Here is a 26637-nt window from a genome sequence, read left to right as displayed (position 1 = left end):
ACAGTGAAAGGCCGCCAATTTAGCACAGTGAAAACTGAAAACTGAAATGGAAGTAACTGAAGTTTGAACTACATTTTAATTTTACTATTTAGAATTGAAAATTTCATATACTCGCAAGGATTCCACACAAGATGGTTCTTTTGTCCTTCGGATAAAGAATATATTAGTATCGGTAGAGTTGGGGGCTTCCACAATCACTGAACCGATTCTCCTAATATGCTGCATTTTGTTTGTGAATAGTTTTGTTGTGTTTTACGTGGTAATGTTTCATTTTACTCATAATTAAGAGCGCTGCAGTTATTTTATATTCTTAAACAGTAATCCTGTAATTGAGTATTTAACCTTAATAGATTTCATAATTTGAGCAACGACTTCAGTAGGAGCTTTTGCTTCGAAGCTTACTAGGCTTTAATTGTTTTAAAATTTTAATTTGATTCTTTCATGTTTACTAGCTTATTTGAAGATTAAAGAATCAATGCAATAATTTACCTTATTCAAAAGATTGTTAGATCAAGTTTCTCCACTCTTTCCCGATCTACATGAACAGTTTCTTAATGCTAATTTTTTTTCTGTTCTCATCAACAATAATGGTTGGACAATCCGATGTTGACTTGATAATGAGAATCACCTATTCTGAGTTCGGATCTCCTCTCCTGACCCATCTTCTGTATTACTTCAAACTTTCAAAGGATCTTATCAATTCTAGTGACCTATATTATTATGTAATGCTACTAACAATTTTTCACAAGCAAAGAAAGTAAGGGATAGGCATGTCTTTCCTTTTCTTTTTAATAAGCTTGGCTTATTTACATGTATACTTGTTTGTTAATACTTGAGCATTGAATAACAACCCAAAACTAATAAAAATGTGTGCGAAGGAAGGATTACAATTTTAAAGAGAATATACAACACTATAGAACAAACTTAAGCTTTCCCAATAAAAACTGGGTAAATTGAATCCACTTAGTGCAGACGAAAATGACTTTGTTTCCTGCATTATCAGATTTTTTCTTGAATAATTTTTTGTGAGGAATGCTAGGGGGCTAGTATTTTTTGTGATTTATAACTATCAAGTAGCTATCAACGATAGTTTTAATGGTGTGAGATTTGTGTGAAATTTCATCCAATGGCTCACTTTTTTTTGCTGGTTACATGCTGGTCAGAATTTAACAAAGTTACTGCCCCTAGACTTTTCCATTTTTTGTTTCTAATGCACCTTAGGAGATTATTTACAGTAGCTAACATTGCACAATCTGAGACGAAAAAAATAAAATAAAATAAAAATAAATAAATTCTCAACATAGATAATCTCCAAGATTGCAAACTTTTATTCCCAAGTAGAGATAGAGGATGTTCTTCAATCTGGAGCAGCCGATGCAACGAGGCGGAAGCAAAGTTTATTATCTTAGATAAAACAACTCCGCTAGGTAGGTAATGGAGATTGTGAAAATATTAAATTCACTTCAAAATTTTTAATTTCACCTAAAATCTCTGTGTTTATCATATCATATCTTTTTGTTCTGTTTAAAATTTAGAACTCACTGCTTGAATCTTTTGTTTATTTATCTTATCTTATCTTATCTTAAATAAATAAAAGATATAGGCAGCGATTTTTAAATTTTTTATCTCTATATATATTTTAAATTTTTTGAAATTCTAACAATCTTCTTCAACTCGGTTGTGGCTGATCGTCCGGTGCTTCCTGTCTCCGCCTCCTCGCATCAACAGTTTTGTGCAGAGTGTGAAGAAAGCGATTGTTGTTACACACAAGTCGCATTAAAAATCTTCAACTTCAATCAATTTGTGTTGTCTGTCTTCATTCAAGTGGAGATGGTGGGGATCAAGAGAGATACTGTGCAGATGAGGAAAGCTGAGAAAAAAATTGCAAAGGGAAAGAAAGGTAATTATATCACCTCAGTTTTGGTCAGTTTTTTTGTTTTTTTTTTTTCAAAGTTAAGAGAGTTTCCAATTCTAAATCTTTAGGTGAAGATAGAAAGACTACGTTATTTGAACTATCGTTTCTTGGCGTTAATGTGTAAGTTATTACTTTAGTTTAATTCTTGATTGGAATGTTATTTTACAGGCAAAGAAAGATTCGATGAAATTGATGATGAAGAAACTCGTGTGGTACCATGGCCTAAGCTTATTAGAATTCGTGGTCCAATGACACTTGTCTCACGTCGCATTTCATGTCGCATGGAAAAATTAGAAAATAAAAAGTATGGTTTTTTTTTTCTTTCTCTTTTTTATTTAAAAAAAATATTTTATATGATACGTTTATTTTTTATATTTATTATTGTACATTTTTGTTTTCTTTTATTATTGAAGGGCTTGTGTTAGAGAGGAAGGATTATCGGCTTTTATTAAAATCTTTCACGACGGAGATCAAGAAGAAAATGAAGAAGTTCTAGACAGTATTTTGGAAAACTAGTAAGGCTATATACTATTAATTCTTGTTCAATTTTCCTAAATAGATTTGAATTATTAATGAGTGCTTTTTTTTACAGCTTCCTCACTTACTTGGACCAAATGTTAAATTGCCTTAAAAAAGGTTTGACTAAAGAGAAACAATTGGCTTCTCAAGCTCTTGGTTCGTCTTAAACTCTTTTTCTCAATCATAATAATATTTAATAGGCTTATTGACTTTTATTTTTCTTACTCAATAACTATGACCTAATTTGATGTTTTAATTTATATGAAAAATGAGTTCAGGGTTATTGGCAATATATGTTGTTGAGACTGAGAATGCAGATGAAATATACAGATACACAACTTCTCTAGTTACTGAATTGCTTCGAGTTCCCAACAAGGTATTTTAACATATAATTTCATAATGTTTTTTAAGTTGTTAATATTAATAAATAAATAGTTTTTCACTAAAATAAAATAAAAAAAATTATTATTTCTTCAAATACGATTTTTGAACTTTAATTCTTTAAATACGATTTTTTTTTTTTTTTGCATTTGGGCAAGTTACCTCTGGCAAACTTCACTTCAAATATATCATATTGAGTTTGAAAAGTTAACAATGGTAACTACTATCATCGTCTCTAGAGTACATGAGAGTACACAAAAGTATACAAGAATAAGTCGTATTTTATTTTTGGGAAATAGTTATTTTTTAAATTTATAATTAAAAAAATTATTGTTAAATATGGCTTATTCTAGTGTACCTGTGTATCTTTTAAGACGATAATGGGTGTCATCGTTAAATATGACTTGTTTTTTTAAATTTATAATTAAAAAAAATCTTTGAAGAAGCCATCTATGTTGTCTTTGTATTTTTGTGTATTCCTATATACTGTTTGAAGATCTATATACTATTTTGGAGACGATGATATGGATTAAAAATGTAAATTTTACAAAATTTGAGTGAAATTTGCCAGAAATAAGACGAACAATATAATTTTTTATAGAGTTTGACGGAGTGTGGCGAATTTGCTCTAGAAAAAATCGTATTTGAAACATTAAAGTTCAAATATTGTGTTGAAAAAATAATATTTTTTATTTTATTTAAAAAAGAATTATAAATAAATAAACCAATAAATATAATATATGAAAAGATGTTTGAAATTTAATAAAATCCTAATCTCTATGCAGCTTTTGGAACCATGTGGCTTTATTGCGCTTATAGAGTGTTTGGCCATAGTCACATTTTTCTGTGCAAGCAATACAGTGGAAATTCAAGCAGCCATGCAAGTGATTTGGGAATATATTTGTCCTAAATCCAAGGTTGGTGTACGTATTTTTATTTACTCAAAAATCTTTAGTTAAATTTTTATTAATTGAAGTATGATCTGTTTTGTATATATTTATTATTACTTAGGAAGCTTTTCTTTTCTCTTCTTTCTTTTTTTTTTTTAGGCACATAAAAACCAAATCTCTGCTACTACTCTATCAACATTAATTTATAGTTGGATGTTTTTACTTACAAGAGTATATAGGTTGGAAATCATCTTCTGTTGGCAAGGGTAAGTCCATTAATTTTCTATCTTGTATAAGAGTTTTAATTTTGATGCATTAAAAATATAAAAATTAATTTTTTTAGATATGATAATACATAATTGGATAAGTTTAAAAGTTAATCATTTTTTATAATGTGATAATATATGATCGAATCTCTCTATAAAATTGTAAACTTTTTTGTAAAGGATGCTAAAGACTTAGCACGAAACTCAACCCAAATTCAAAACATATTTTGACAGGTTTGGGTTGTCATTTTTATCTGAAGTTATTTTCGAACTTGATCTATCCCGAAGTTATTTTTTATTATAAAAATATATATTTTAAAGTGAAATTAATAATGTCATATTATATTTTTATATTTCAATTAATATTTATTTAATTATATTGTATTGTTTTTATTTTAAAATAATTTATTTTGTATAAATATAATATAACATTTATTAAATTTAATTTTTAAAGTAAACTTTTATTTATATATACTAATTTTACATCGAATTCATCCAATTAATCCGATCTATTTCAAATTGTTTTCGAGTCGGGTCAAAATAGACCTGATATTTTGTTAGGAACGGGTTTAAATCTAATTAAACCAGACCTCGTCCATAAACCATCCTACTTCTTCGATACATGAAAATTAAATCCTCAATACAATCTTAATTGTCACAATTTAACTTTGCTTTAATTAATGATTCTTGATGCAGGGTAATTTCTTGGTTCTTGACATTACTCAAAGAAGATGCAACTTGCGTTGCTGCTGGTGAAGCATTAGCTTTGATATTTGAGTATGACAAAGTTGACAGATTTTTTGTTAAAACTGAAGAATTATTATCAGAGTCTTATGATGGATTAAGAAAATACATTAAAAACATCATTTTGAAGCAACTAGAGAGTACTTCAATGGAAGCTAAAACTGCACCTCCTCTGAAACAAATGTTCAACAATGCTGCTAGAACCGACTGGGACGTCTTAATGTACTTTAAGGAAGATAAACGTCCAAAATATTATGAAACATTTTATGAACAAAAATTAATTCTAACATCATGGTCTTCAATTACACAGGTATATTAAACAATACTTATTCATTGTTTACTTGGTCCTAGTTTGTTCTTGATTTTGATTTATTTCTAACATTTTTTCTCTTTTATGAATAGCTCAAATTCATCAAGAATTTTCTGGGAGAAGAAGAATTTTCAAATTATTTGATGGTTAGCTTTTAAAAAATCACTACATAATTAATAAATAACTCTTATTTATTATCAAGTATTTGATTTGTTTTTATCGTTGTTATATTAGGAAAACGAAGTCATTCAAGAATTATTTGCATTTGAACCTTATTATGAAGAGGAAGAAACTCCAACCCTATATGAACCTACCTTTGAAAAGGTTAGGAAAATGAGTTTTGTTTTTCTTGGATAAATTTAATTTTTGAATTTACTAATAATTTACTTCATTTCTAACAGATTGAGGCAAAGGTATATCTCCTTGGTACTCGAGGGAAAGATCCTGAACTATTAACAAAAAGTCAAATGAAGAAAGAGCGAGAACAGGTATAGTCAAACTTTTTTTACCGTCATATTAGTAAAAATAACTATTAAATTCATCTTTTTATTTACATATATTTTTTTTGCTTACTTTATCATTTCATGATTCTATCTTTCAGACAAAGTCAATTATTGATAAATCAAAGACCAAACTTATGAACAAAAAGCGCACATTTGCAGAGGTGATTTTTTCTTTTTCCACCGTGATCTTCTCCATATATGAAAATATGTTGATTAACTAATTTATACTTAAAACTTATTTTGTCTCAGGAGAGAAAAGGCAAGGGATATTTCGAAGAGGTTGAGAGTGCAGTATCTCTTTTTGGACTACTTTCTTAGTTTCTTTTTTCTAATTAATTAATATTTAATTTTGTACATGATTAACTTTGGAATAATCCTTTGAATTTTCAGTTATTGAGTATTGTTAGGTTAGTGATTTTTCTCATAATTAAGAATGCTGTAGTTATATTATACTCTTAAACAGTGACCCTGTAATTTAAGTCTTTAACCTTAATAGATTTTAAAATTTTAATTTGGTTCTTTCATGTTTTACTTAGCTTGTTTGAAGTTTCAAGAATCAATCTAATAATTTACCTTATTCGTAAGATTGTTAGATCAATTTCTTAATGCTCATTTTGGTCCTGTTCTCATCAACTCGGCTATTTTACATGTATATTTATTTGTGAATATTTGAACACTGAATAACAACTGAAACTAATAGAAATGTGTGTGAGGAAAGGATCACAATTCTAAAGAGAATATACAAAACTATAAAACAAACTTAAATACAAGTTTTTTTCCCAACAAAAATCGGGTAAACTGAATCCACTTGTTGAGTGCCTTTTATGAACTTCGTCTATCTTGTTCTGTTGTTAGGAGCACTTGATTTGTCAATGATGAAAATGACTTTGCTGCGTCTTGCATTTCTGTAGTTTTAACATTAATGCCCTGCCAAATCATAAGAGTGAAATGTGAAAAATGAAGAACATATTTCTCCACTTTTTTACTGATCCAGTGTTGATCAGCAGCATCTATTCTTAATATATAAAAGTAGGTACATAGGTTTACCCACATTACTTCTAAGTTATTTCTCTTCTTCTACTAACGTCATGTCAGCACCAATGCTTACTGGCAAAATTTTAGAATCCACCACTCAAATCTTGTCAAATCAACTTTTATTTTCACATAAAAAGACACAAAAAAAAAAAACTAAAAAACACAATAAAAACCAACAAATTAACTTTTTCCAAGTCAATCCTTATTTCTAAAACAACAAAAACACAAATTAACATTTATGATTTACCCCAACAAAAAGCTCTCAAAACCAAAGAGCTTATTTCCTTTCTCAAACCCTCACCCTCTTAGCACTTCTCCGTACCAAGATCCTATTTCCTCCATCCTCTCCCAATCCCATGAGCCATTGTTTTTTTCTCAAAACAAATTGTACATCGAGATGTCCATCTCCGACGGAGCCGTATTGCATAAATTACAGAAACCAGTCAAACTCCATTCCTCCTCTTGTGGTTTCCTGCTAGAGCTCAATTCTTGGTCTCAGACCAACGTCACAATTCGGTGCCGCCAACGTAGGAAATTTGTCTCAAGTATCTTCCAAAAGATTTTCAACTTTGCCGTTTACTCTTCTCATTGTTCAATATCATTTTCAATAACCCTATTTATTTGTTATAAATAATAACATTTTAATTGTGAACTCATTGCAAGTAGCACAAGTTTATTTATTCCTCTTTTGTAAACGGTTCTGTCCAACACTCACAACCAAAATTAATGTGCATTTAAAATTATTGTTTCTTATATACTATCGATTGCAATATTTCATTATCAAATCATAAATTGTTATTTTACATGTGGAGTACTTCTTCCACAATTTACATTTACGTGTTCCTCTTTTTCAAATTGTTATTCCACATGTGCAGTATTGCTTCCACAATTTATTCCTCTTTTGTTTTTTTTTTTCAAAGTTAAGAGAGTTTCCAATTCTAAATCTTTAGGTGAAGATAGAAAGACTATGTTATTTGAACTATCGTTTCTTGGCGTTAATGTGTAAGTTATTACTTTAGTTTAATTCTTGATTGGAATGTTATTTTACAGGCAAAGAAAGATTCGATGAAATTGATGATGAAGAAACTCGTGTGGTACCATGGCCTAAGCTTATTAGAATTCGTGGTCCAATGACACTTGTCTCACGTCGCATTTCATGTCGCATGGAAAAATTAGAAAATAAAAAGTATGGTTTTTTTTTTCTTTCTCTTTTTTATTTAAAAAAAATATTTTATATGATACGTTTATTTTTTATATTTATTATTGTACATTTTTGTTTTCTTTTATTATTGAAGGGCTTGTGTTAGAGAGGAAGGATTATCGGCTTTTATTAAAATCTTTCACGACGGAGATCAAGAAGAAAATGAAGAAGTTCTAGACAGTATTTTGGAAAACTAGTAAGGCTATATACTATTAATTCTTGTTCAATTTTCCTAAATAGATTTGAATTATTAATGAGTGCTTTTTTTTACAGCTTCCTCACTTACTTGGACCAAATGTTAAATTGCCTTAAAAAAGGTTTGACTAAAGAGAAACAATTGGCTTCTCAAGCTCTTGGTTCGTCTTAAACTCTTTTTCTCAATCATAATAATATTTAATAGGCTTATTGACTTTTATTTTTCTTACTCAATAACTATGACCTAATTTGATGTTTTAATTTATATGAAAAATGAGTTCAGGGTTATTGGCAATATATGTTGTTGAGACTGAGAATGCAGATGAAATATACAGATACACAACTTCTCTAGTTACTGAACTGCTTCGAGTTCCCAACAAGGTATTTTAACATATAATTTCATAATGTTTTTTAAGTTGTTAATATTAATAAATAAATAGTTTTTCACTAAAATAAAATAAAAAAAAATTATTATTTTTTCAAATACGATTTTTGAACTTTAATTCTTCAAATACGATTTTTTTTTTTTTTGCATTTGGGCAAGTTACCTCTGGCAAACTTCACTTCAAATATATCATATTGAGTTTGAAAAGTTAACAATGGTAACCATTATCATCGTCTCTAGAGTACATGAGAGTACACAAAAGTATACAAGAATAAGTCGTATTTTATTTTTGGGAAATAGTTATTTTTTAAATTTATAATTAAAAAAATCATTGTTAAATATGGCTTATTCTAGTGTACCTGTGTATCTTTTAAGACGATAATGGGTGTCATCGTTAAATATGACTTGTTTTTTTAAATTTATAATTAAAAAATATCTTTGAAGAAGCCATCTATGTTGTCTTTGTATTTTTGTGTATTCCTATATACTGTTTGAAGATCTATATACTATTTTGGAGACGATGATATGGATTAAAAATGTGGATTTTACAAAATTTGAGTGAAATTTGCCAGAAATAAGACGAACAATATAATTTTTTATAGAGTTTGACGGGGTGTGGCGAATTTGCTCTAGAAAAAATCGTATTTGAAACATTAAAGTTCAAATATTGTGTGGAAAAAATAATATTTTTTTTATTTTATTTAAAAAAAATTATAAATAAATAAACCAATAAATATAATATATGAAAAGATGTTTGAAATTTAATAAAATCCTAATCTCTATGCAGCTTTTGGAACCATGTGGCTTTATTGCGCTTATAGAGTGTTTGGGCATAGTCACATTTTTCTGTGCAAGCAATACAGTGGAAATTCAAGCAGCCATGCAAGTGATTTGGGAATATATTTGTCCTAAATCCAAGGTTGGTGCACGTATTTTTATTTACTCAAAAATCTTTAGTTAAATTTTTATTAATTGAAGTATGATCTGTTTTGTATATATTTATTATTACTTAGGAAGCTTTTCTTTTCTCTTCTTTCTTTTTTTTTTTTTTTAAGGCACATAAAAACCAAGTCTCTGCTACTACTCTATCAACATTAATTTATAGTTGGATGTTTTTACTTACAAGAGTATATAGGTTGGAAATCATCTTCTGTTGGCAAGGGTAAGTCCATTAATTTTCTATCTTGTATAAGAGTTTTAATTTTGATGCATTAAAAATATAAAAATTAATTTTTTTAGATATGATAATACATAATTGGATAAGTTTAAAAGTTAATCATTTTTTATAATGTGATAATATATGATCGAATCTCTCTATAAAATTGTAAACTTTTTTGTAAAGGATGCTAAAGACTTAGCACGAAACTCAACCCAAATTCAAAACATATTTTGACAGGTTTGGGTTGTCATTTTTATCTGAAGTTATTTTCGAACTTGATCTATCCTGAAGTTATTTTTTATTATAAAAATATATATTTTAAAGTGAAATTAATAATGTCATATTATACTTTTATATTTCAATTAATATTTATTTAATTATATTGTATTGTTTTTATTTTAAAATAATTTATTTTGTATAAATATAATATAACATTTATTAAATTTAATTTTTAAAGTAAACTTTTATTTGTATATACTAATTTTACATCGAATTCATCCAATTAATCCGATCTATTTCGAATTGTTTTCGAGTCGGGCCAAAATAGACCTGATATTTTGTTAGGAACGGGTTTAAATCTAATTAAACCAGACCTCGTCCATAAACCATCCTACTTCTTCGATACATGAAAATTAAATTCTCAATACAATCTTAATTGTCACAATTTAACTTTGCTTTAATTAATGATTCTTGATGCAGGGTAATTTCTTGGTTCTTGACATTACTCAAAGAAGATGCAACTTGCGTTGCTGCTGGTGAAGCATTAGCTTTGATATTTGAGTATGATAAAGTTGACAGATTTTTTGTTAAAACTGAAGAATTATTATCAGAGTCTTATGATGGATTAAGAAAATACATTAAAAACATCATTTTGAAGCAACTAGAGAGTACTTCAATGGAAGCTAAAACTGCACCTCCTCTGAAACAAATGTTCAACAATGCTGCTAGAACCGACTGGGACGTCTTAATGTACTTTAAAGAAGATAAACGTCCAAAATATTATGAAACATTTTATGAACAAAAATTAATTCTAACATCATGGTCTTCAATTACACAGGTATATTAAACAATACTTATTCATTGTTTACTTGGTCCTAGTTTGTTTTTGATTTTGATTTATTTCTAACATTTTTTTTCTTTTATGAATAGCTCAAATTCATCAAGAATTTTCTGGGAGAGGAAGAATTTTCAAATTATTTGATGGTTAGCTTTTAAAAAATCACTACATAATTAATAAATAACTCTTATTTATTATCAAGTATATGATTTTTTTTTATCGTTGTTATATTAGGAAAACGAAGTCATTCAAGAATTATTTGCATTTGAACCTTATTATGAAGAGGAAGAAACTCCAACCCTATATGAACCTACCTTTGAAAAGGTTAGGAAAATGAGTTTTGTTTTTCTTGGATAAATTTAATTTTTGAATTTACTAATAATTTACTTCATTTCTAACAGATTGAGGCAAAGGTATATCTCCCTGGTACTCGAGGGAAAGATCCTGAACTATTAACAAAAAGTCAAATAAAGAAAGAGCGAGAACAGGTATAGTCAAAATTTTTTTACCGTCATATTAGTAAAAATAACTATTAAATTCATCTTTTTATTTACATATATTTTTTTTGCTTACTTTATCATTTCATGATTCTATCTTTCAGACAAAGTCAATTATTGATAAATCAAAGACCAAACTTATGAACAAAAAGCGCACATTTGCAGAGGTGATTTTTTCTTTTTCCACCGTGATCTTCTCCATATATGAAAATATGTTGATTAACTAATTTATACTTAAAACTTATTTTGTCTCAGGAGAGAAAAGGCAAGGGATATTTCGAAGAGGTTGAGAGTGCAGTATCTCTTTTTGGACTACTTTCTTAGTTTCTTTTTTCTAATTAATTAATATTTAATTTTGTACATGATTAACTTTGGAATAATCCTTTGAATTTTCAGTTATTGAGTATTGTTAGATTAGTGATTTTTCTCATAATTAAGTGTTACAGTTATATTATACTCTTAAATAGTGACCCTGTAATTTAAGTCTTTAACCTTAATAGATTTTAAAATTTTAATTTGGTTCTTTCATGTTTTACTTAGCTTGTTTGAAGTTTCAAGAATCAATCCAATAATTTACCTTATTCGGAAGATTGTTAGATCAATTTCTTAATGCTCATTTTGGTCCTGTTCTCATCAACTCGGCTATTTTACATGTATATTTATTTGTGAATATTTGAAGACTGAATAACAACCGAAACTAATAGAAATCTGTGTGAGGGAAGGATCACAATTTTAAAGAGAATATACAAAACTAAAAAACAAACTTAAATACAAGTTTTTTTCCCAACAAAAACCGGGTAAACTGAATCCACTTGTTCAGTGCCTTTTATGAACTTCGTCTATCTTGTTCTGCTGTTCGGAGCACTTGATTTGCCAATGATGAAAATGACTTTGCTGTGTCTTGCATTTCTGTAGTTTTAACATTAATGCCCTGCCAAATCATAAGAGTGAAATGTGAGAAATAAAGAACATACTTCTCCACTTTCTTACTGATCCAGTGTTGATCAGCAGCATTACTACCTAATTTTTTTGCACAGGTATGCTATGACTTGTAAGTCTTTACTTGAAAGCATAATAGTGTGTTATTTTAGGATAAATGTGCCAACCATGAACAGTCTTCGCCTCTGCAGCCAACTCTCACCCTTTCCTTATCATTTTTTATCTAGATAAGTTTCCTCCCTTCAGATATGAACATATTCCTTACCACCTCTTTGAACCGATTAATGATTGCAAACTTGGTTCCAACTTCAAATCTAGCCTCTCCAAATCCATACTCATCATTAAATACTGAAAATTCATGTCTATATCCCTCATCTTCTGAAGACATTGGTGTGTGAAGATCCTCTAATTCATACTGATAAATAGGGTCATCAACATCTAAATCCTCTTCATTTACATAAAGGCCGATTGGAGGCCTATCATTGGGCTGCATAGTAGGCACAACTTCTCTAGGATGTACAGCAGGCCTAGTTCCATTGGACTTTACAGTAGGTCCAGTTACTTTGGGCTTCACAATAGGCCTAATTCTTTTGGGCTTCACAGTAGACATAGTTCTTTTAGCATCACTCCACTTGCACTCCTTGGTCTAATTTCTTTTTTACTTCCACTTGACTATGTCTTTTTTACTTGCTTCACATTGACCTTTTTCTTTGGCACAACCTTCTCTTTTTCTTTGCATCCCATCATCTTTCTCATTAAAGCTAGAATAATCCTCATCTGAAATAGTTTCAAACACAATCGAAGTAGGTTTATACAGTTCGTCTTCTTCACTTTTATACCCATCATCTTCTGTTGATGATAATGACTAAAACTTCCCTCATGATGCTATCAACATCAAATGGATCATCAAATTCTTTCGCCCCTTTTCTGCAGCAGCATCTTATTTTCTTGTATTATTCATTATCTCTGACTCATCAACGGGGTGGTCGAAGTATATGTAAAATTCATCGGTGATTGAATTTCTTAACTTGTTCTCTCGAAGTTTATTAATTCCTTCATCTCCTCCCAGAATGTGCAATCCAGACTCAATATCACTGCTTGTTGGGTCATACCAATAAACTCGCATATAGGATGCATAACTCAGACCCTTAAATAATGTTACCAAATCCCCAAAATTCACGAAGTCTAAGTCCTTTTTCGAAAATTTTTCAAATTTTTCATTAACATACACAAGAGTTTTATTGGGTGTTATACTAAAATGGCCTTTGTGATGAAAAACAGAAACCGCATATATATCATTCATCTACATTATCAATAAATACATAAATCATGGATTAAATCCCTAGATCAAGTACTTGAAAATTTGAATCAATAAACTTCACATAATCTTTTCTTCTTCTTTTACACGAAAGAAAATATGCAATCACCCCTAAACCCAACCCCATGCATTATATTATCACAAACATTTAAATAACAATACACATAACTTCGAATATTATCCTTGCCTCGGTAGAAAATGGCAACTTCTTGACAGACAAAATTTGTCGTAACTTTCGTCAACCACAATGTACACTTAGCACAACACCACTTTCAAGTGGAAGAAGACATTCTTTTTTAAGGGAGAAAGACGCTATTTGTTTTTTGGTAGGGTTTTCTATAATAACTAAAGTTGGTTAGTTGGGTATGGGTATTATGGGGATTACGAAGAGGTGAAGTAAGATGGAGGATTGAGACGACGTCGTTTTGATGCATAAAGATCGATTTGTTCATTAATAATTTGTTCACTATCCACATTATCAACCAAAACGGACACCTCATCATTCTCCCCTCTAGGTCAGCACTTTCTGTTACCATTTTGAACCCCAACTTTACGGAAGAGTATAATTGTCACGCGTTCTATAAGGTGAGAAATTTAAATGTATTTTTCAATCTCGATGAATTAAAATATCCCGTCTAAAAAGGTTAGGGACCTATTTGTCTTTTACTATAATATTAAACTTAGAAGTTAATTTATAAAAAATATTGTATAATATATTTATTTGATTTGTTAATTTATATATGATTCAATAATATTATTATTCAATAAAAAATATACAAAGAAATATATCCTTTTAATATAGATAAATATGTTTAATCGTTATTTTATAATTTAATTGAATAATAATATGAATTAAATTTAATTGATTAAAAAGTTTAAAATTTTGTCTAGGAACATATCAAAATAATTTAAATTTTATAGGACAATTTAAAATAAAAAAATTAATCCAAAATTTAATAATTATAAAAATATAATTATACATAAATTAAACTATAAATAATAAAAATATTCAATTAAAATTTATTCATTTGATTTTATATTTTTATTTTTAGATAGTTATTTTTGTTTTTGTTTTTATTTTTAGGTTATATTTAAATACTATGATACAGTGTTGTTAGTTAAAATACAAATAGAATATTATTAATATTTTGATAATTAAAAATGATATTTAATTTTATAATTTTATATTTCGTGAATTATGACAATATATATTTTTAATAATATTATTACAACTAAATAATATTAAAAAATATAAATTATTAAAAAAATGATAATGTTATTTTTTTAAGTCTCTTTCTATACATATACAATAATACAATATACAATAAATTCCTAAATTAATCAACCGCAAAAAAGATGTCTTTGTTATGGTAAGTACAAAGGATGTGGATGCCCATTTTTCATAAAGTTCAAGATTTCAAGAGAGATTTCATTTAATAAGGTTTGACAAAGTAACCTTATGTATGTATATAAATAGAGGCTTTGCCTCCAACAAAAGATATAACAAGCAATAAACTATTCTCTCTCTTCCTTATGTTACAATACTTCTCTCTCTCTATATTTCTACTACAATTCTCTCTCTTCCTTTATTTTACAAGTATTTTAAATATTCTTTTCTATTACTCTTTATATATAATATTAATAAATATATTAATCATTTTATTATATTGAAATAGTAATTGTGGTACTAGAGTCTTCTACTTATACTTCTTTATTTTATATTTATTTTACAACACGTTATCAGTACGAGACTCTGATCAAATTTTTAGGAAGACTCAGGTAACAAATTTTCATTATGTCGAAACTCTCTCATCTTGAATTCAATGCTCTTGATATATCTGGAAATAATTATTTATCATGGATATTAGATGCTGAAATTCATCTTGATTCAATGGATCTTGAAGATACCATTAAGGCTGAAAATAATACATCCCAAAAGGATATAGCCAAAGCCATAATTTTCCTTCGTCGTCATCTTGACGTATGATTGAAAAATGAATATCCCACATTAAAAGATCCTGCAGATCTGTGGAAAGACCTTGAAGAAAGGTACAATCATGTGATACTTCCTCAAGCCCGATATGTTAGAGAAAATTTTTTCGACCTTCCATGTCTCGAATGTGCTCCTGCAGCAGCAGTATCAAGAAAAAGAATTTAAAAATATTATGAGTTAATTTCTTGCTTTCTTGTTGCTGAACGCAACAATGAGTTACTTTTGAGAAATCATGAAGCGCGCCCAGCTGGTGCCGCCCCATTTCCTGAAGTAAATGCGGCAAATCATAACCCTAGAAGAGGTAAATGGCAAGATTTTGATGACAAGAAAAATTATGTAAGAAAAATGAATTATGTTCACAAGAAAGGATCTCACCAGAAGTGGGATAAAGAAAGAAATAATGGGTAAAGTATATCAAATGAGGATAAATGCTTCCGTTGTGGTGGAAAGGGCCATTGGTCACGTACCTGTCGTACCCCAAGGCACCTAGTTGATCTTTATCAAGCATCCTTGAAAAGGGACGACAAAGAAAAGGAAACAAATTTTGTTTCAAATAATGAAAATTCCACCACTCATTATGATGTATCTAATTTCTTTAAGGATTCTGAAGGAGATATTGACTATTTGATCAATGATGGAATAATTTAATATGTGTTTGTTAAGCATTCATGTGAATAATTTTTACTGTGCATATATTTTTGCTCATTTTATTATTATTATTATTTTTTGAAGAAAAATGGCAAGGACATATTCTGAAGATATTTGCCTTGCGGATAGTGCAAGTTCGCACACTATTCTTAAAAGTACTATATATTTTACCCATCTTGTGCCAAAAGAAGAGTATGTTAATACTATTATTGGCTCAGGCAATGTGATAGAAGGCTCCGGAAGAGCTATAATTTTGTTTCCTGGAGGAACAAAATTTATAATAAATAATGCACTATTATCTACCAAGTCTCTGAGGAACTTGTTGAGTTTCAAAGATATTCGCCGAAATGGATATCATATTGAGACAATGAATGAGGGAAATCATGAGTATTTATGTATTACAACTCATGATTCAAATAAGAAAGTTATATTAGAAAAATTACCCTCACTTTCATCTGGATTGTATTATACCAAGATTAGTGCAATTGAATCACATGCCATTGTAAACCAGAAGTTTACTAGCCCAAATGAATTCATAACTTGGCATGATAGATTGGGTCATCCAGGAACAACCATGATGAGGAGAATTATTGAAAACTCTCATGGACATTCACTAAAGAACCAGAAGATTCTTAAATCTAGTGAATTTTGTTGTGCTGCATGTTCTCAAGGGAAGTTAATTTTAAGGCCATCAACAGTAAAGGTTGGATTTGAGTCCCCTGAATTCCTAGAAAGGATTCAAGTTGATATATGTGGACCTATTCATCCACCATGTGGATCTTTTAGATATTTTATGGTCCTAATAGACGCATCTTCAAGATGGTCACATGTGTGCTTATTATCTTATCGCAACCTGGCGTTTGTGAGATTACTGGCTCAAATTATTCGATTAAAAGCACAATTTCCAGAAAATCCAATCAAAGCAATTCGTCTTGATAATGCTGGTGAATTTACTTCCCAAGCATTTGATGCTTATTGTATGGCTAATGAAATAAGTGTTGAACATCCAGTAGTTTATGTTCACACACAAAATGGGTTAGCAGAATCACTTATTAAACGCCTCCAATTGATTGCTAGACCATTACTTACGAGAACAAATCTCCCAACTTCGGTTTGGGGGCATGCTATTTTACATGCCGCAGCACTTATTCGTTTGAGGCCAACGAGTTACCATCGGTTCTCTCTTATGCAATTAGCTTTTGGCCAGCAGCCAAATGTCTCCCATTTAAGAATATTTGGGTGTGCGATATATGTTCCCATTGCACCACCTAATCGTACCAAAATGGGACCCCAAAGAAAATTGGGGATATATGTTGGATATGATTCTCCCTCTATAGTGAAGTATCTTGAGATACAAACGGGAGATGTATTTAAAGCCCGGTTTGCGGATTGTCATTTTGATGAATCAAAATTTCCAACATTAGGGGGAGAGAATAAGCTTCCTGAAAAGGAACTTAATTGGAATGCATCATCGTTGATGCATTTAAATCCTCGATCAGGGCAATGTGAACTAGAAGTTCAAAAGATTATACATTTGCAAAAAATAGCAAATGAATTGCCTGATGCATTTTCCAATACAAAGAGGGTAACCAAATCTTATATACCAGCGGAAAATGCCCCAATTCGAATTGATGTCCCAGTAGGACAAGTAGCCACTGAAGCAAATTCACGCCAGAAGCGTGGCAGGGCGAAAAATGCCCCAATTCGAATTGATGTCTCAGTAGGACAAATAGCCACTGAAGCAAATATACGCCAGAAGTGTGGCAGGCCTGTCGGTTCCAAAGATAAAAATCCTCGAAAGAGAAAAGAGGTAAATATTTCTGTTGAAAAAGGCATAGTAAAGACACCTGCAGTTGTCCAAAATTCTGATATAACGCCAGAAGACGTTCAGGTACCTGAAAATTGTGAAAATGATGAGATCTCGATAAATTATGTCTTTACAGGAGAGAAATGGGACCGAAATAAGACAATTGTCAATGAAATATTTGCATATAATGTGACATTGAATATCATGCATGAAAGTAAGGATCTTGAGCCAAGATCAGTCGAAGAATGTCGACAAAGGAATGATTGGCCAAAATGGAAAGAGGCCATGAAGGCTGAATTAGACTCACTTGCAAAATGTGAAGTCTTCGGACCTGTAGTCCGTACACCAGAAGATGTAAAACCTGTTGGATACCGGTGGGTGTTTGTGAAAAAACGAAATGAGAAAAATTAAGTTGTGTGCTATAAAGCCCGACTTGTGGCACAAGGTTTTTTACAAAGGCCCGGTATAGATTATGAAGAAACGTATTTCCCTGTAGTGGATGCGATAACATTGCGTTATTTGGTCAGTTTATGTGCATATCATAAACTGCATATGCATTTAATGGATGTGGTAACAGCCTATTTATACGGCTCATTAGATCGGGATATCTATATGAAAGTCCCTGAAGGACAAAAGATATCTAAACCATCCAATGAATATTCGCAAGGTTATACTCAGTTAAATTACAAAGATCTTTATATGGTCTAAAGCAATCTGGACGAATGTGGTATAATCGTCTTACTGAGTATCTGGCCAAAAATGGATTCAAAAATGATGATATTTGTCCATGTGTTTTCATAAAGAAATCCGCATCTGTCTGGATTCATTATAATTGCTATGTATGTTGATGATTTAAATATCATTGGGACTCCTGAAGAGATTTCAACAATTATAAAAACTCTGAAAGAAGAGTTTGAGATGAAAGATCTTGGAAGGACTAAATTTTGTCTCGGCCTGCAGATCGAGCATACAAAAAATGGGATCTTTATTCATCAAGCGACATACACAGAGAAGATCTTGAAAAGATTTTATATGGATAAGTCACATCCATTAAGTACCCCAATGATTGTAAGATCTTTAGATGTGGAAAAGGATCAATTCCGTCCTAAAGAAGAAAATGAAGATATCCTTGGTCCTGAAGTACCATATCTTAGTGCCATTGGAGCGCTAATGTATCTTGCTAATAATACGCGACCCGATATATCATTTGCTGTGAATTTACTAGCAAGATATAGTTCCTCTCCAACCAGAAGACATTGGAGTGGAATCAAACAGATCTTTCGATATCTTCATGGAACGGTTGATATGGGATTGTTTTATCCCTATGGATCCAAGTCACAATTAGTTGGCTATGCAGATGCTGGATATTTGTCTGATCCACATAAAGGGAGATATCAAACAGGATACCTATTCACATATGGTGGTACAGCTATATCATGGAGGTCCACGAAACAGACGATAGCAGCAACCTCCTCTAATCATGCTGAAATACTAGCAATTCATGAAGCTAGTCGCGAGTGTTTTTGGCTAAGAAGCCTGATTCAATATATTCTGTCGTAATGTGGATTGATTGATCATAAGATAGCTCCAACTGTCCTGTTTGAAGATAATACAGCATGCATTGCTCAGCTTAAAGGCGGATACATCAAAGGTGATAGAACAAAGTATATCTCTCCCAAATTCTTCTTCACTCATGATCTTCAAAATCAAGGGACAATTGATGTCCAACAGATTCGCTCAAGTGACAATCTGGCAGATTTATTTACAAAGTCACTCCTAAAATCCTCCTTTGAAAGATTGGTACATGAGATTGGGATGCGCCAATTTCGAGACATTAAATGATGTCGGCAAGAGGGGGAGACTGTACTCTTTTTTCCTTAGTCAGGTTTTTTTTTCATTGGGTTTTTCTTGACAAGGTTTTTAATGAGGCAGTCCCCATCACAAAGGATATTGTACTCTTTTTCCTTCACTAAGGTTTTTCCCACAGGGTTTTCCTTTAGTAAGGTTTTAATGAGGCAATAATCCTAAATGGTCATTCAAGGGGGAGTGTTATGATAAGTACAAAGGATGTGGATGCCCATTTTCCATAAAGTTCAAGTTTTTAAGAGAGATTTCATTTAATAAGGTTTGACAAAGTAACCTTATGTATGTATATAAATAGAGGCTTTGCCTCTAACGAAAGATATAACAAGTAATAAACTATTCTCTCTCTTCCTTATGTTACAATACTTCTCTCTCTATATTTCTACTACAATTCTCTCTCTTCCTTTATTTTACAAATATTTTAAATACTCTTTTCTATTATTCTTTATATATAATATTAATAAATATATTAATCATTTTATTATATTGAAATAGTAATTGTAGTACTAGAGTCTTCTACTTATACTTCTTTATTTTATATTTATTTTACAACAGTTTTAAATTAATTGAAATAAAAACTTTTAATTTAATCTCATCATGAAACAATATGGTGTACCCATTTTACCCTTGTTGTTTTCGGTCTTAGCTTCCCCAGTGCTTATTGATGATGGTTCTGAAAGTGAAAACCGACCTGTTCCTTTAAACGACGCCGTTTTGCTATTTCATCAAAAGGGTTTCTGAATTCAAACCCAAAAACTAGTCTCTCCCCTTTCACTCTCACACTGTCACGCAGAAACCACTAGCCTCCATAGCGCCGCCGTTCATCTCACCGTCGCCGCCTGGTTCGTTGTGGTCGTTCCCCAATCCTCCTGGTTCGTTGTTCTCGAAGGTCCTCCCCTCGCTCGCCCAACACCAGTGTCTCCAGGTCCTGCTCCGCATCTCTTCGCTCGTCGTCCGTCCATCGTGTTCGTCGCCGGCTCGCCAGTGTTCGTTGCCAGCTTCCTGTCGTCCGTCGATCTCCCTCAAATCTCTGCTCCCTGCCCTCGCCGAAGGTAACGCCAGGATGCACTAGAATTGTTCAGTGCTTTGTTCTTGGTTGATTGGCTTTGCTCACTGCTTGTTCTTAGTTGATTATTTTTGTTACTGGCTTACTGCTTGATGATAAATTGATACTGATTCACTGTTCATCCTTGCTTGTTCTTGGTTGATTAGTTATGCTCACTGCTTGAAAATAAACTTGTTCTTGGTTGATTAACTCTTGTTATTGTGCTGAGCTTGTTAATTTTTGTGTTGACCTTGTTAAAATTGTTTTGAAAACTTTGTTAATCTTAATGGCATCCAAACAAACACTGATGGATTACATTTAAGTCTTAAAATTGTATATGGTAAAACTCATTTTAATAAAAACTATGCAATTTTTTATTTTTTATCACTGACACTACTGCTGTTCTTAGATTGATAAGCTTCCGTTTCCGAAAACTCCTCCACCGTGATGCCTTCATCATCGTCAATATCTCAGGACCTGTACCCTTTCAGCCTCAAGCTATGGTGGCGATACCTAATTGCTCGTTCCGAATCTCCCTTCAAGAACCCTCAAAGCCCTTCCAGGTTCCTACAAGCTCTGGCACGCTTACCTCCGCGAGCGCCTCGATCTCGTTCGAAACCTCCCAATACGACACTCTCAAGTCTCAACAACACTTTCGAGCGTGCTCTCGTCACTATGCACAAGATGCCTCGAATCTGGATCATGTACCTCCAAACCCTAACCCACCAGAAGCTTCTAACAAGAACCAGGAGAACTTTCGATCGATGGTCTCTTTTCGTGAGTCAGAAGGGTGTGCCCATAGAGACTTCTCTTCGGGTTTATCGTAGGTACTTGAAGTATGATCCTTCTCAAGTTTTTGGTGAATTCTTGCTTGTGGTTTTGAATGATGGCACGTTTTTCTCGATTAAGGGGAAGACTAGGCATAGATTGTGGTTGGAGCTGTGTGAATTGCTCACTAGGATGCCATAATTAGGAAGTTCACTGATGAGTTTGGCAGGTTGTGGACTTCGTTGGCCGAGTATTATATTAGGAGGGGTTTGCACGAGAAGGCAAGGGATGTCAACTGTTGTGACTGTTTGAGGAGAGCATGCTTGCTTACAAGATGGAGGAGATGGGAATGAGTGACGAGGAGGAAGAAGATAATGGTGAAGAAAACTGTTTTGGAGATGGGGAAGAGGAGGATGTTCGGTTTAAAGGGGATGATTTTGAGATTGAACGACAAGAATGACATTGACTTGAGGTAATGGAGATTGTGAAAATATTAAATCACTTGAAAAATTTTAATTTCACCTAAAATCTGTGTTTATCATATCGTATCTTTTTGTTCTGTTTAAAATCTAAAACTCACTGCTTGAATTTTTAATTTATTTATCTTATCTTATCTTAAATAAATAAAAGATTCAGGTAGTGATTTTTAAATTTTTTATCTCTATATATATTAAGATAATACCCGGCTGTCCGCCATGTTTTGAAATTCTGAAAATCTTCTTCAACCTCGCATCTTCAGTGTTGCAAGAAAACTTCCATTGCCGTCCTACTCAGCGCTAAATCGGCGACGTTCGAAGAAGAAAGTTTTCAACGTCTTATTGTGCAGAGTGTGAAGAAAGCGATTGTTGTTACACACAAGTCGCATTAAAAATCTTCAACTTCAATCAATTTGTGTTGTCTGTCTTCATTCAAGTGGAGATGGTGGGGATCAAGAGAGATAGTGTGCAGACGAGGAAAGCTGCGAAAAAAATTGGAAAGGGAAAGAAAGGTAATTATATCATCTCAGTTTTGGTCTAATTCTACAGAATTTTATCCTTTTATTAATTTGTGAGTTTTTTTTGTTGTTTTTCAAAGTTAAGAGAGTTTCCAACTCTAAATCTTTAGGTGAAGATAGAAAGACTATGTTATTTAAACTATAGTTCTTTGGCGTTAATGTGTGAGTTATTACTTTAGTTTAATTCTTGATTGGAATGTTATTTTACAGGCAAAGAAAGATTCGATGAAATTGATGATGAAGAAACTCGTGTGGTACCATGGCCTAAGCTTCTTATATCTCGTGGTCCAACCACAATTGTCTCACGTCGCATCTCTTGTCGCATGGAAAAATTAGAAAATAAAAAGTATGGCTTTTTCTTCTTTTTCTTTTTTATTTAAAAAAAATATTTTATATGATACGTTTATTTTTTATATTTATTATTGTACATTTTTGTTTCCTTTTATTATTGAAGGGCTTGTGTTAGAGAGGAAGGATTATCGGCTTTTATTAAAATCTTTCACGACGGAGATCAAGAAGAAAATGAAGAAGTTCTAGACAGTATTTTGGAAAACTAGTAAGGCTATATAATATTAATTCTTGTTCAATTTTCCTAAATAGATTTGAATTATTAATGAGTGCCTTTTTTTACAGCTTCCTCACTTACTTGGACCAAATGTTAAATTGCCTTAAAAAAGGTTTGACTAAAGAGAAACAATTGGCTTCTCAAGCTCTTGGTTCGTCTTAAACTCTTTTTCTCAATCATAATAATATTTAATAGGCTTATTGACTTTTATTTTTCTTACTCAATAACTATGACCTAATTTGATGTTTTAATTTATATGAAAAATGAGTTCAGGGTTATTGGCAATATATGTTGTTGAGACTGAGAATGCAGATGAAATATACAGATACACAACTTCTCTAGTTACTGAACTGCTTCGAGTTCCCAACAAGGTATTTTAACATATAATTTCATAATGTTTTTTAAGTTGTTAATATTAATAAATAAATAGTTTTTCACTAAAATAAAATAAAAAATTATTATTTTTTCAAATACGATTTTTGAACTTTAATTCTTCAAATACGATTTTTTTTTTTGTATTTGGGCAAGTTACCTCTGGCAAACTTCACTTCAAATATATCATATTGAGTTTGAAAAGTTAACAATGGTAACAATTATCATCGTCTCTAGAGTACACGAGAGTACACAAAAGTATACAAGAATAAGTCGTATTTTATTTTTGAGAAATACTTATTTTATAAATTTATAATTAAAAAAATCATTGTTAAATATGGCTTATTTTAGTGTACCTGTGTATCTTTTAAGACGATAATGGATGTCATCGTTAAATATGACTTGTTTTTTTAAATTTATAATTAAAAAAAAAATCCTTGAAGAAGCCATCTATGTTGTCTTTGTATTTTTGTGTACTCCTATATACTGTTTGAAGATCTATATACTATTTTGGAGACGATGATATGGATTAAAAATGTGGATTTTACAAAATTTAAGTGAAATTGGCCGGAAATAACACGAACAATATAATTTTTTATAGAGTTCGACGGGGTGTGGCGAACTTGCTCTAAAAAAAAATAGTATTTGAAACATTAAAGTTCAAATATTGTGTTGAAAAAATAATATTTTTTTATTTTATTTAAAAAAAATTATAAATAAATAAACCAATAAATATAATATATGAAAAGATGTTTGAAATTTAATAAAATCCTAATCTCTATGCAGCTTTTGGAACCATGTGGCTTTATTGCGCTTATAGAGTGTTTGGGCATAGTCACATTTTTCTGTGCAAGCAATACAGTGGAAATTCAAGCAGCCATGCAAGTGATTTGGGAATATATTTGTCCTAAATCCAAGGTTGGTGCACGTATTTTTATTTACTCAAAAATCTTTAGTTAAATTTTTATTAATTGAAGTATGATCTGTTTTGTATATATTTATTATTACTTAGGAAGCTTTTCTTTTCTCTTCTTTCTTTTTTTTTTTTTAGGCACTTAAAAACCAAGTCTCTGCTACTACTCTATCAACATTAATTTATACTTGGATGTTTTTACTTACAAGAGTATATAGGTTGGAAATCATCTTCGCTTGGCAAGGGTAAGTCCATTAATTTTCTATTTTGTATAAGAGTTTTAATTTTGATGCATTGAAAATATAAAAATTAATTTTTTTAGATATGATAATACATAATTGGATAAGTTTAAAAGTTAATCATTTTTTATAATGTGATAATATATGATCGAATTTCTATGTAAAATTATAAACTTTTTTGTAAGGATGCTAATGACTTAGCACGAAACTCAACCCAGATCCAAAATATATTTTGACAGGTTTGGGTTTGTCATTTTTATCTGAAGTTATTTTTGAATTTGATCTGTCCCGAAGTTATTTTTTATTATAAAAATATATATTTTAAAGTGAAACTAATAATGTCATATTATACTTTTATATTTGAATTAATATTTTTTATATTATATGGTATTATTTTTATTTTAAAATAATTTATTTTGTATAAATATAATATAAAATTTATTCAATTTAATTTTTAAAGTAAAATTTTATTTGTATATACTAATTTTACATCGAATTCATCTAGTTAATTCGATCTATTTCGAATTGTTTTTGAGTCGGGCCAAGATAGACCTGATACTTTTCTAGGAGTGGGTTTAAATCTACTTAAACCAGACCTCGCCTATAAACCACCCTACTTCTTCGATACATGAAAATTAAATCCTCAATACAATCTTAATTGTCATAATTTAACTTTGCTTTAATTAATGATTTTTGATGCAGGGTAATTTCTTGGTTCTTGACATTACTCAAAGAAGATGCAACTTGCGTTGCTGCTGGTGAAGCATTAGCTTTGATATTTGAGTATGATAAAGTTGACAGATTTTTTGTTAAAACTGAAGAATTATTATCAGAGTCTTATGATGGATTAAGAAAATACATTAAAAACATCATTTTGAAGCAACTAGAGAGTACTTCAATGGAAGCTAAAACTGGACCTCCTCTGAAACAAATGTTCAACAATGCTGCTAGAACCGACTGGGACGTCTTAATGTACTTTAAGGAAGATAAACGTCCAAAATATTATGAAACATTTTATGAACAAAAATTAATTCTAACATCATGGTCTTCAATTACACAGGTATATTAAACAATATTTATTCATTGTTTACTTGGTCCTAGTTTGTTCTTGATTTTGATTTATTTCTAACACTTTTTTCTCTTTTATGAATAGCTCAAATTCATCAAGAATTTTCTGGGAGAAGAAGAATTTTCAAATTATTTGATGGTTAGCTTTTAAAAAATCACTACATAATTAATAAATAACTCTTATTTATTATCAAGTATTTGATTTTTTTTATCGTTGTTATATTAGGAAAACGAAGTCATTCAAGAATTATTTGCATTTGAACCTTATTATGAAGAGGAAGAAACTCCAACCCTATATGAACCTACCTTTGAAAAGGTTAGCAAAATGAGTTTTGTTTTTCTTGGATAAATTTAATTTTTGAATTTACTAATAATTTACTTCATTTCTAACAGATTGAAACAAGGGTATATCTCCCTGGTACTCGAGGGAAAGATCCTGAACTATTAACAAAAAGTCAAATAAAGAAAGAGCGAGAACAGGTATAGTCAAACTTTTTTTTACCGTCATATTAATAAAAATAACTATTAAACTCATCTTTTTATTTACATATATATATATTTTTTGTGTTACTTTATTATTTCATGATTCTATCTTTCAGACAAAGTCAATTATTGATAAATCGAAGACCAAACTTATGAATAAAAGGCGCACATTTGCAGAGGTGATTTTTTCTTTTTCCACCATGATCTTCTCCATATATGAAAATATGTTGATTAACTAATTTATACTTAAACCTTATTTTGTCTCAGGAGAGAAAAGGCAAGGGATATTTCGAAGAGGTTGTGAGTGCAGTATCTCTGTTTGGACTACTTTCTTAGTTTCTTTTTTCTAATTAATTAATATTTAATTTTGTACATGATAAACTTTGGAATAATCCTTTGGATTTTCAGTTATTGAGTATTGTTAGATTAGTGATTTTTCTCATAATTAAGAGTGTTACAGTTATATTATACTCTTAAATAGTGACCCTGTAATTTAAGTCTTTAACCTTAATAGATTTTAAAATTTTAATTTGGTTCTTTCATGTTTTACTTAGCTTGTTTGAAG

At 30.6% G+C, this 26637-nt stretch overlaps 4 protein-coding genes across 5 annotated transcripts in view; 3 read left to right on the top strand and 1 right to left on the bottom strand.

The window, feature by feature from the left end:
* Window positions 1–1324: 1324 nt before the first annotated feature.
* LOC107621852 (uncharacterized) lies at window positions 1325–6039 on the top strand. Of its 2 annotated transcripts, XM_088502691.1 has the most exons (14): window positions 1325–1427; window positions 1729–1900; window positions 2084–2219; window positions 2329–2430; window positions 2508–2590; window positions 2713–2810; window positions 3601–3732; window positions 3865–3971; window positions 4668–5025; window positions 5118–5171; window positions 5260–5349; window positions 5427–5513; window positions 5627–5689; window positions 5778–6039. In XM_088502691.1, the coding sequence occupies exons 2-14, from the start codon at window positions 1831–1833 to the stop codon at window positions 5844–5846; spliced, it is 1449 nt and encodes a 482-aa protein (XP_088358817.1). In that variant the 5' UTR covers window positions 1325–1427; window positions 1729–1830; the 3' UTR covers window positions 5847–6039. The 2 variants fall into 2 exon arrangements, with proteins under 2 accessions (XP_088358817.1, XP_020970034.2); XM_021114375.2 differs by lacking the exon at window positions 1325–1427 and having other exon boundaries at window positions 1689–1900.
* A 62-nt stretch (window positions 6040–6101) lies between these two features.
* The window catches only part of LOC107622357 (uncharacterized), a 36252-nt gene continuing 15716 nt past the window's right edge, over window positions 6102–26637 (bottom strand). Inside the window, exon 25 of the transcript XR_015902680.1 lies at window positions 6102–6215. The gene's annotated coding sequence lies outside the window, so the exon portion shown is untranslated. The remainder of the gene's footprint in view (window positions 6216–26637) is intronic.
* Window positions 6802–11381, top strand: LOC110268320 (uncharacterized). The gene is made up of 13 exons (XM_088501736.1): window positions 6802–6839; window positions 7612–7749; window positions 7859–7960; window positions 8038–8120; window positions 8243–8340; window positions 9132–9263; window positions 9400–9506; window positions 10203–10560; window positions 10653–10706; window positions 10795–10884; window positions 10962–11048; window positions 11162–11224; window positions 11313–11381. Exons 1-13 carry the CDS (start codon window positions 6802–6804, stop codon window positions 11379–11381), a joined length of 1419 nt encoding a protein of 472 aa, XP_088357862.1.
* Window positions 20314–26598, top strand: LOC107619875 (uncharacterized). The gene is made up of 15 exons (XM_088502688.1): window positions 20314–20677; window positions 21080–21910; window positions 22178–22426; window positions 22643–22778; window positions 22887–22988; window positions 23066–23148; window positions 23271–23368; window positions 24156–24287; window positions 24421–24527; window positions 25224–25581; window positions 25675–25728; window positions 25816–25905; window positions 25983–26069; window positions 26189–26251; window positions 26340–26598. The coding sequence occupies exons 3-15, from the start codon at window positions 22357–22359 to the stop codon at window positions 26406–26408; spliced, it is 1449 nt and encodes a 482-aa protein (XP_088358814.1). The 5' UTR covers window positions 20314–20677; window positions 21080–21910; window positions 22178–22356; the 3' UTR covers window positions 26409–26598.

This window comes from Arachis ipaensis, chromosome B10 (assembly GCF_059453495.1).
Source record: "Arachis ipaensis isolate K30076 ecotype BB chromosome B10, ASM5945349v1, whole genome shotgun sequence".
Taxonomy (NCBI): domain Eukaryota; kingdom Viridiplantae; phylum Streptophyta; class Magnoliopsida; order Fabales; family Fabaceae; genus Arachis; species Arachis ipaensis.
The sequence above is the reverse complement of the archived record's forward strand: the minus strand, read 5'-3'. Positions and strand labels throughout refer to the sequence as shown.

Excerpts from the sequence above, each read along its gene's own strand:
- LOC107621852 (XM_088502691.1), top strand. The coding sequence starts at position 1,831 with ATGGTGGGGATCAAGAGAGATACTGTGCAGATGAGGAAAGCTGAGAAA. Across the intron at positions 5,172-5,259 it reads AATTTTCAAATTATTTGATG|GAAAACGAAGTCATTCAAGA; the intron begins GTTAGCTTTTAA and ends TTGTTATATTAG. Across the intron at positions 5,350-5,426 it reads ATGAACCTACCTTTGAAAAG|ATTGAGGCAAAGGTATATCT; the intron begins GTTAGGAAAATG and ends CATTTCTAACAG.
- LOC110268320 (XM_088501736.1), top strand. The coding sequence starts at position 6,802 with ATGATTTACCCCAACAAAAAGCTCTCAAAACCAAAGAG. Across the intron at positions 7,961-8,037 it reads GACAGTATTTTGGAAAACTA|CTTCCTCACTTACTTGGACC; the intron begins GTAAGGCTATAT and ends TTTTTTTTACAG. Across the intron at positions 10,561-10,652 it reads CATGGTCTTCAATTACACAG|CTCAAATTCATCAAGAATTT; the intron begins GTATATTAAACA and ends TTTTATGAATAG.
- LOC107619875 (XM_088502688.1), top strand. The coding sequence starts at position 22,357 with ATGGTGGGGATCAAGAGAGATAGTGTGCAGACGAGGAAAGCTGCGAAA. Across the intron at positions 22,779-22,886 it reads GAAAAATTAGAAAATAAAAA|GGCTTGTGTTAGAGAGGAAG; the intron begins GTATGGCTTTTT and ends TTATTATTGAAG. Across the intron at positions 25,906-25,982 it reads ATGAACCTACCTTTGAAAAG|ATTGAAACAAGGGTATATCT; the intron begins GTTAGCAAAATG and ends CATTTCTAACAG.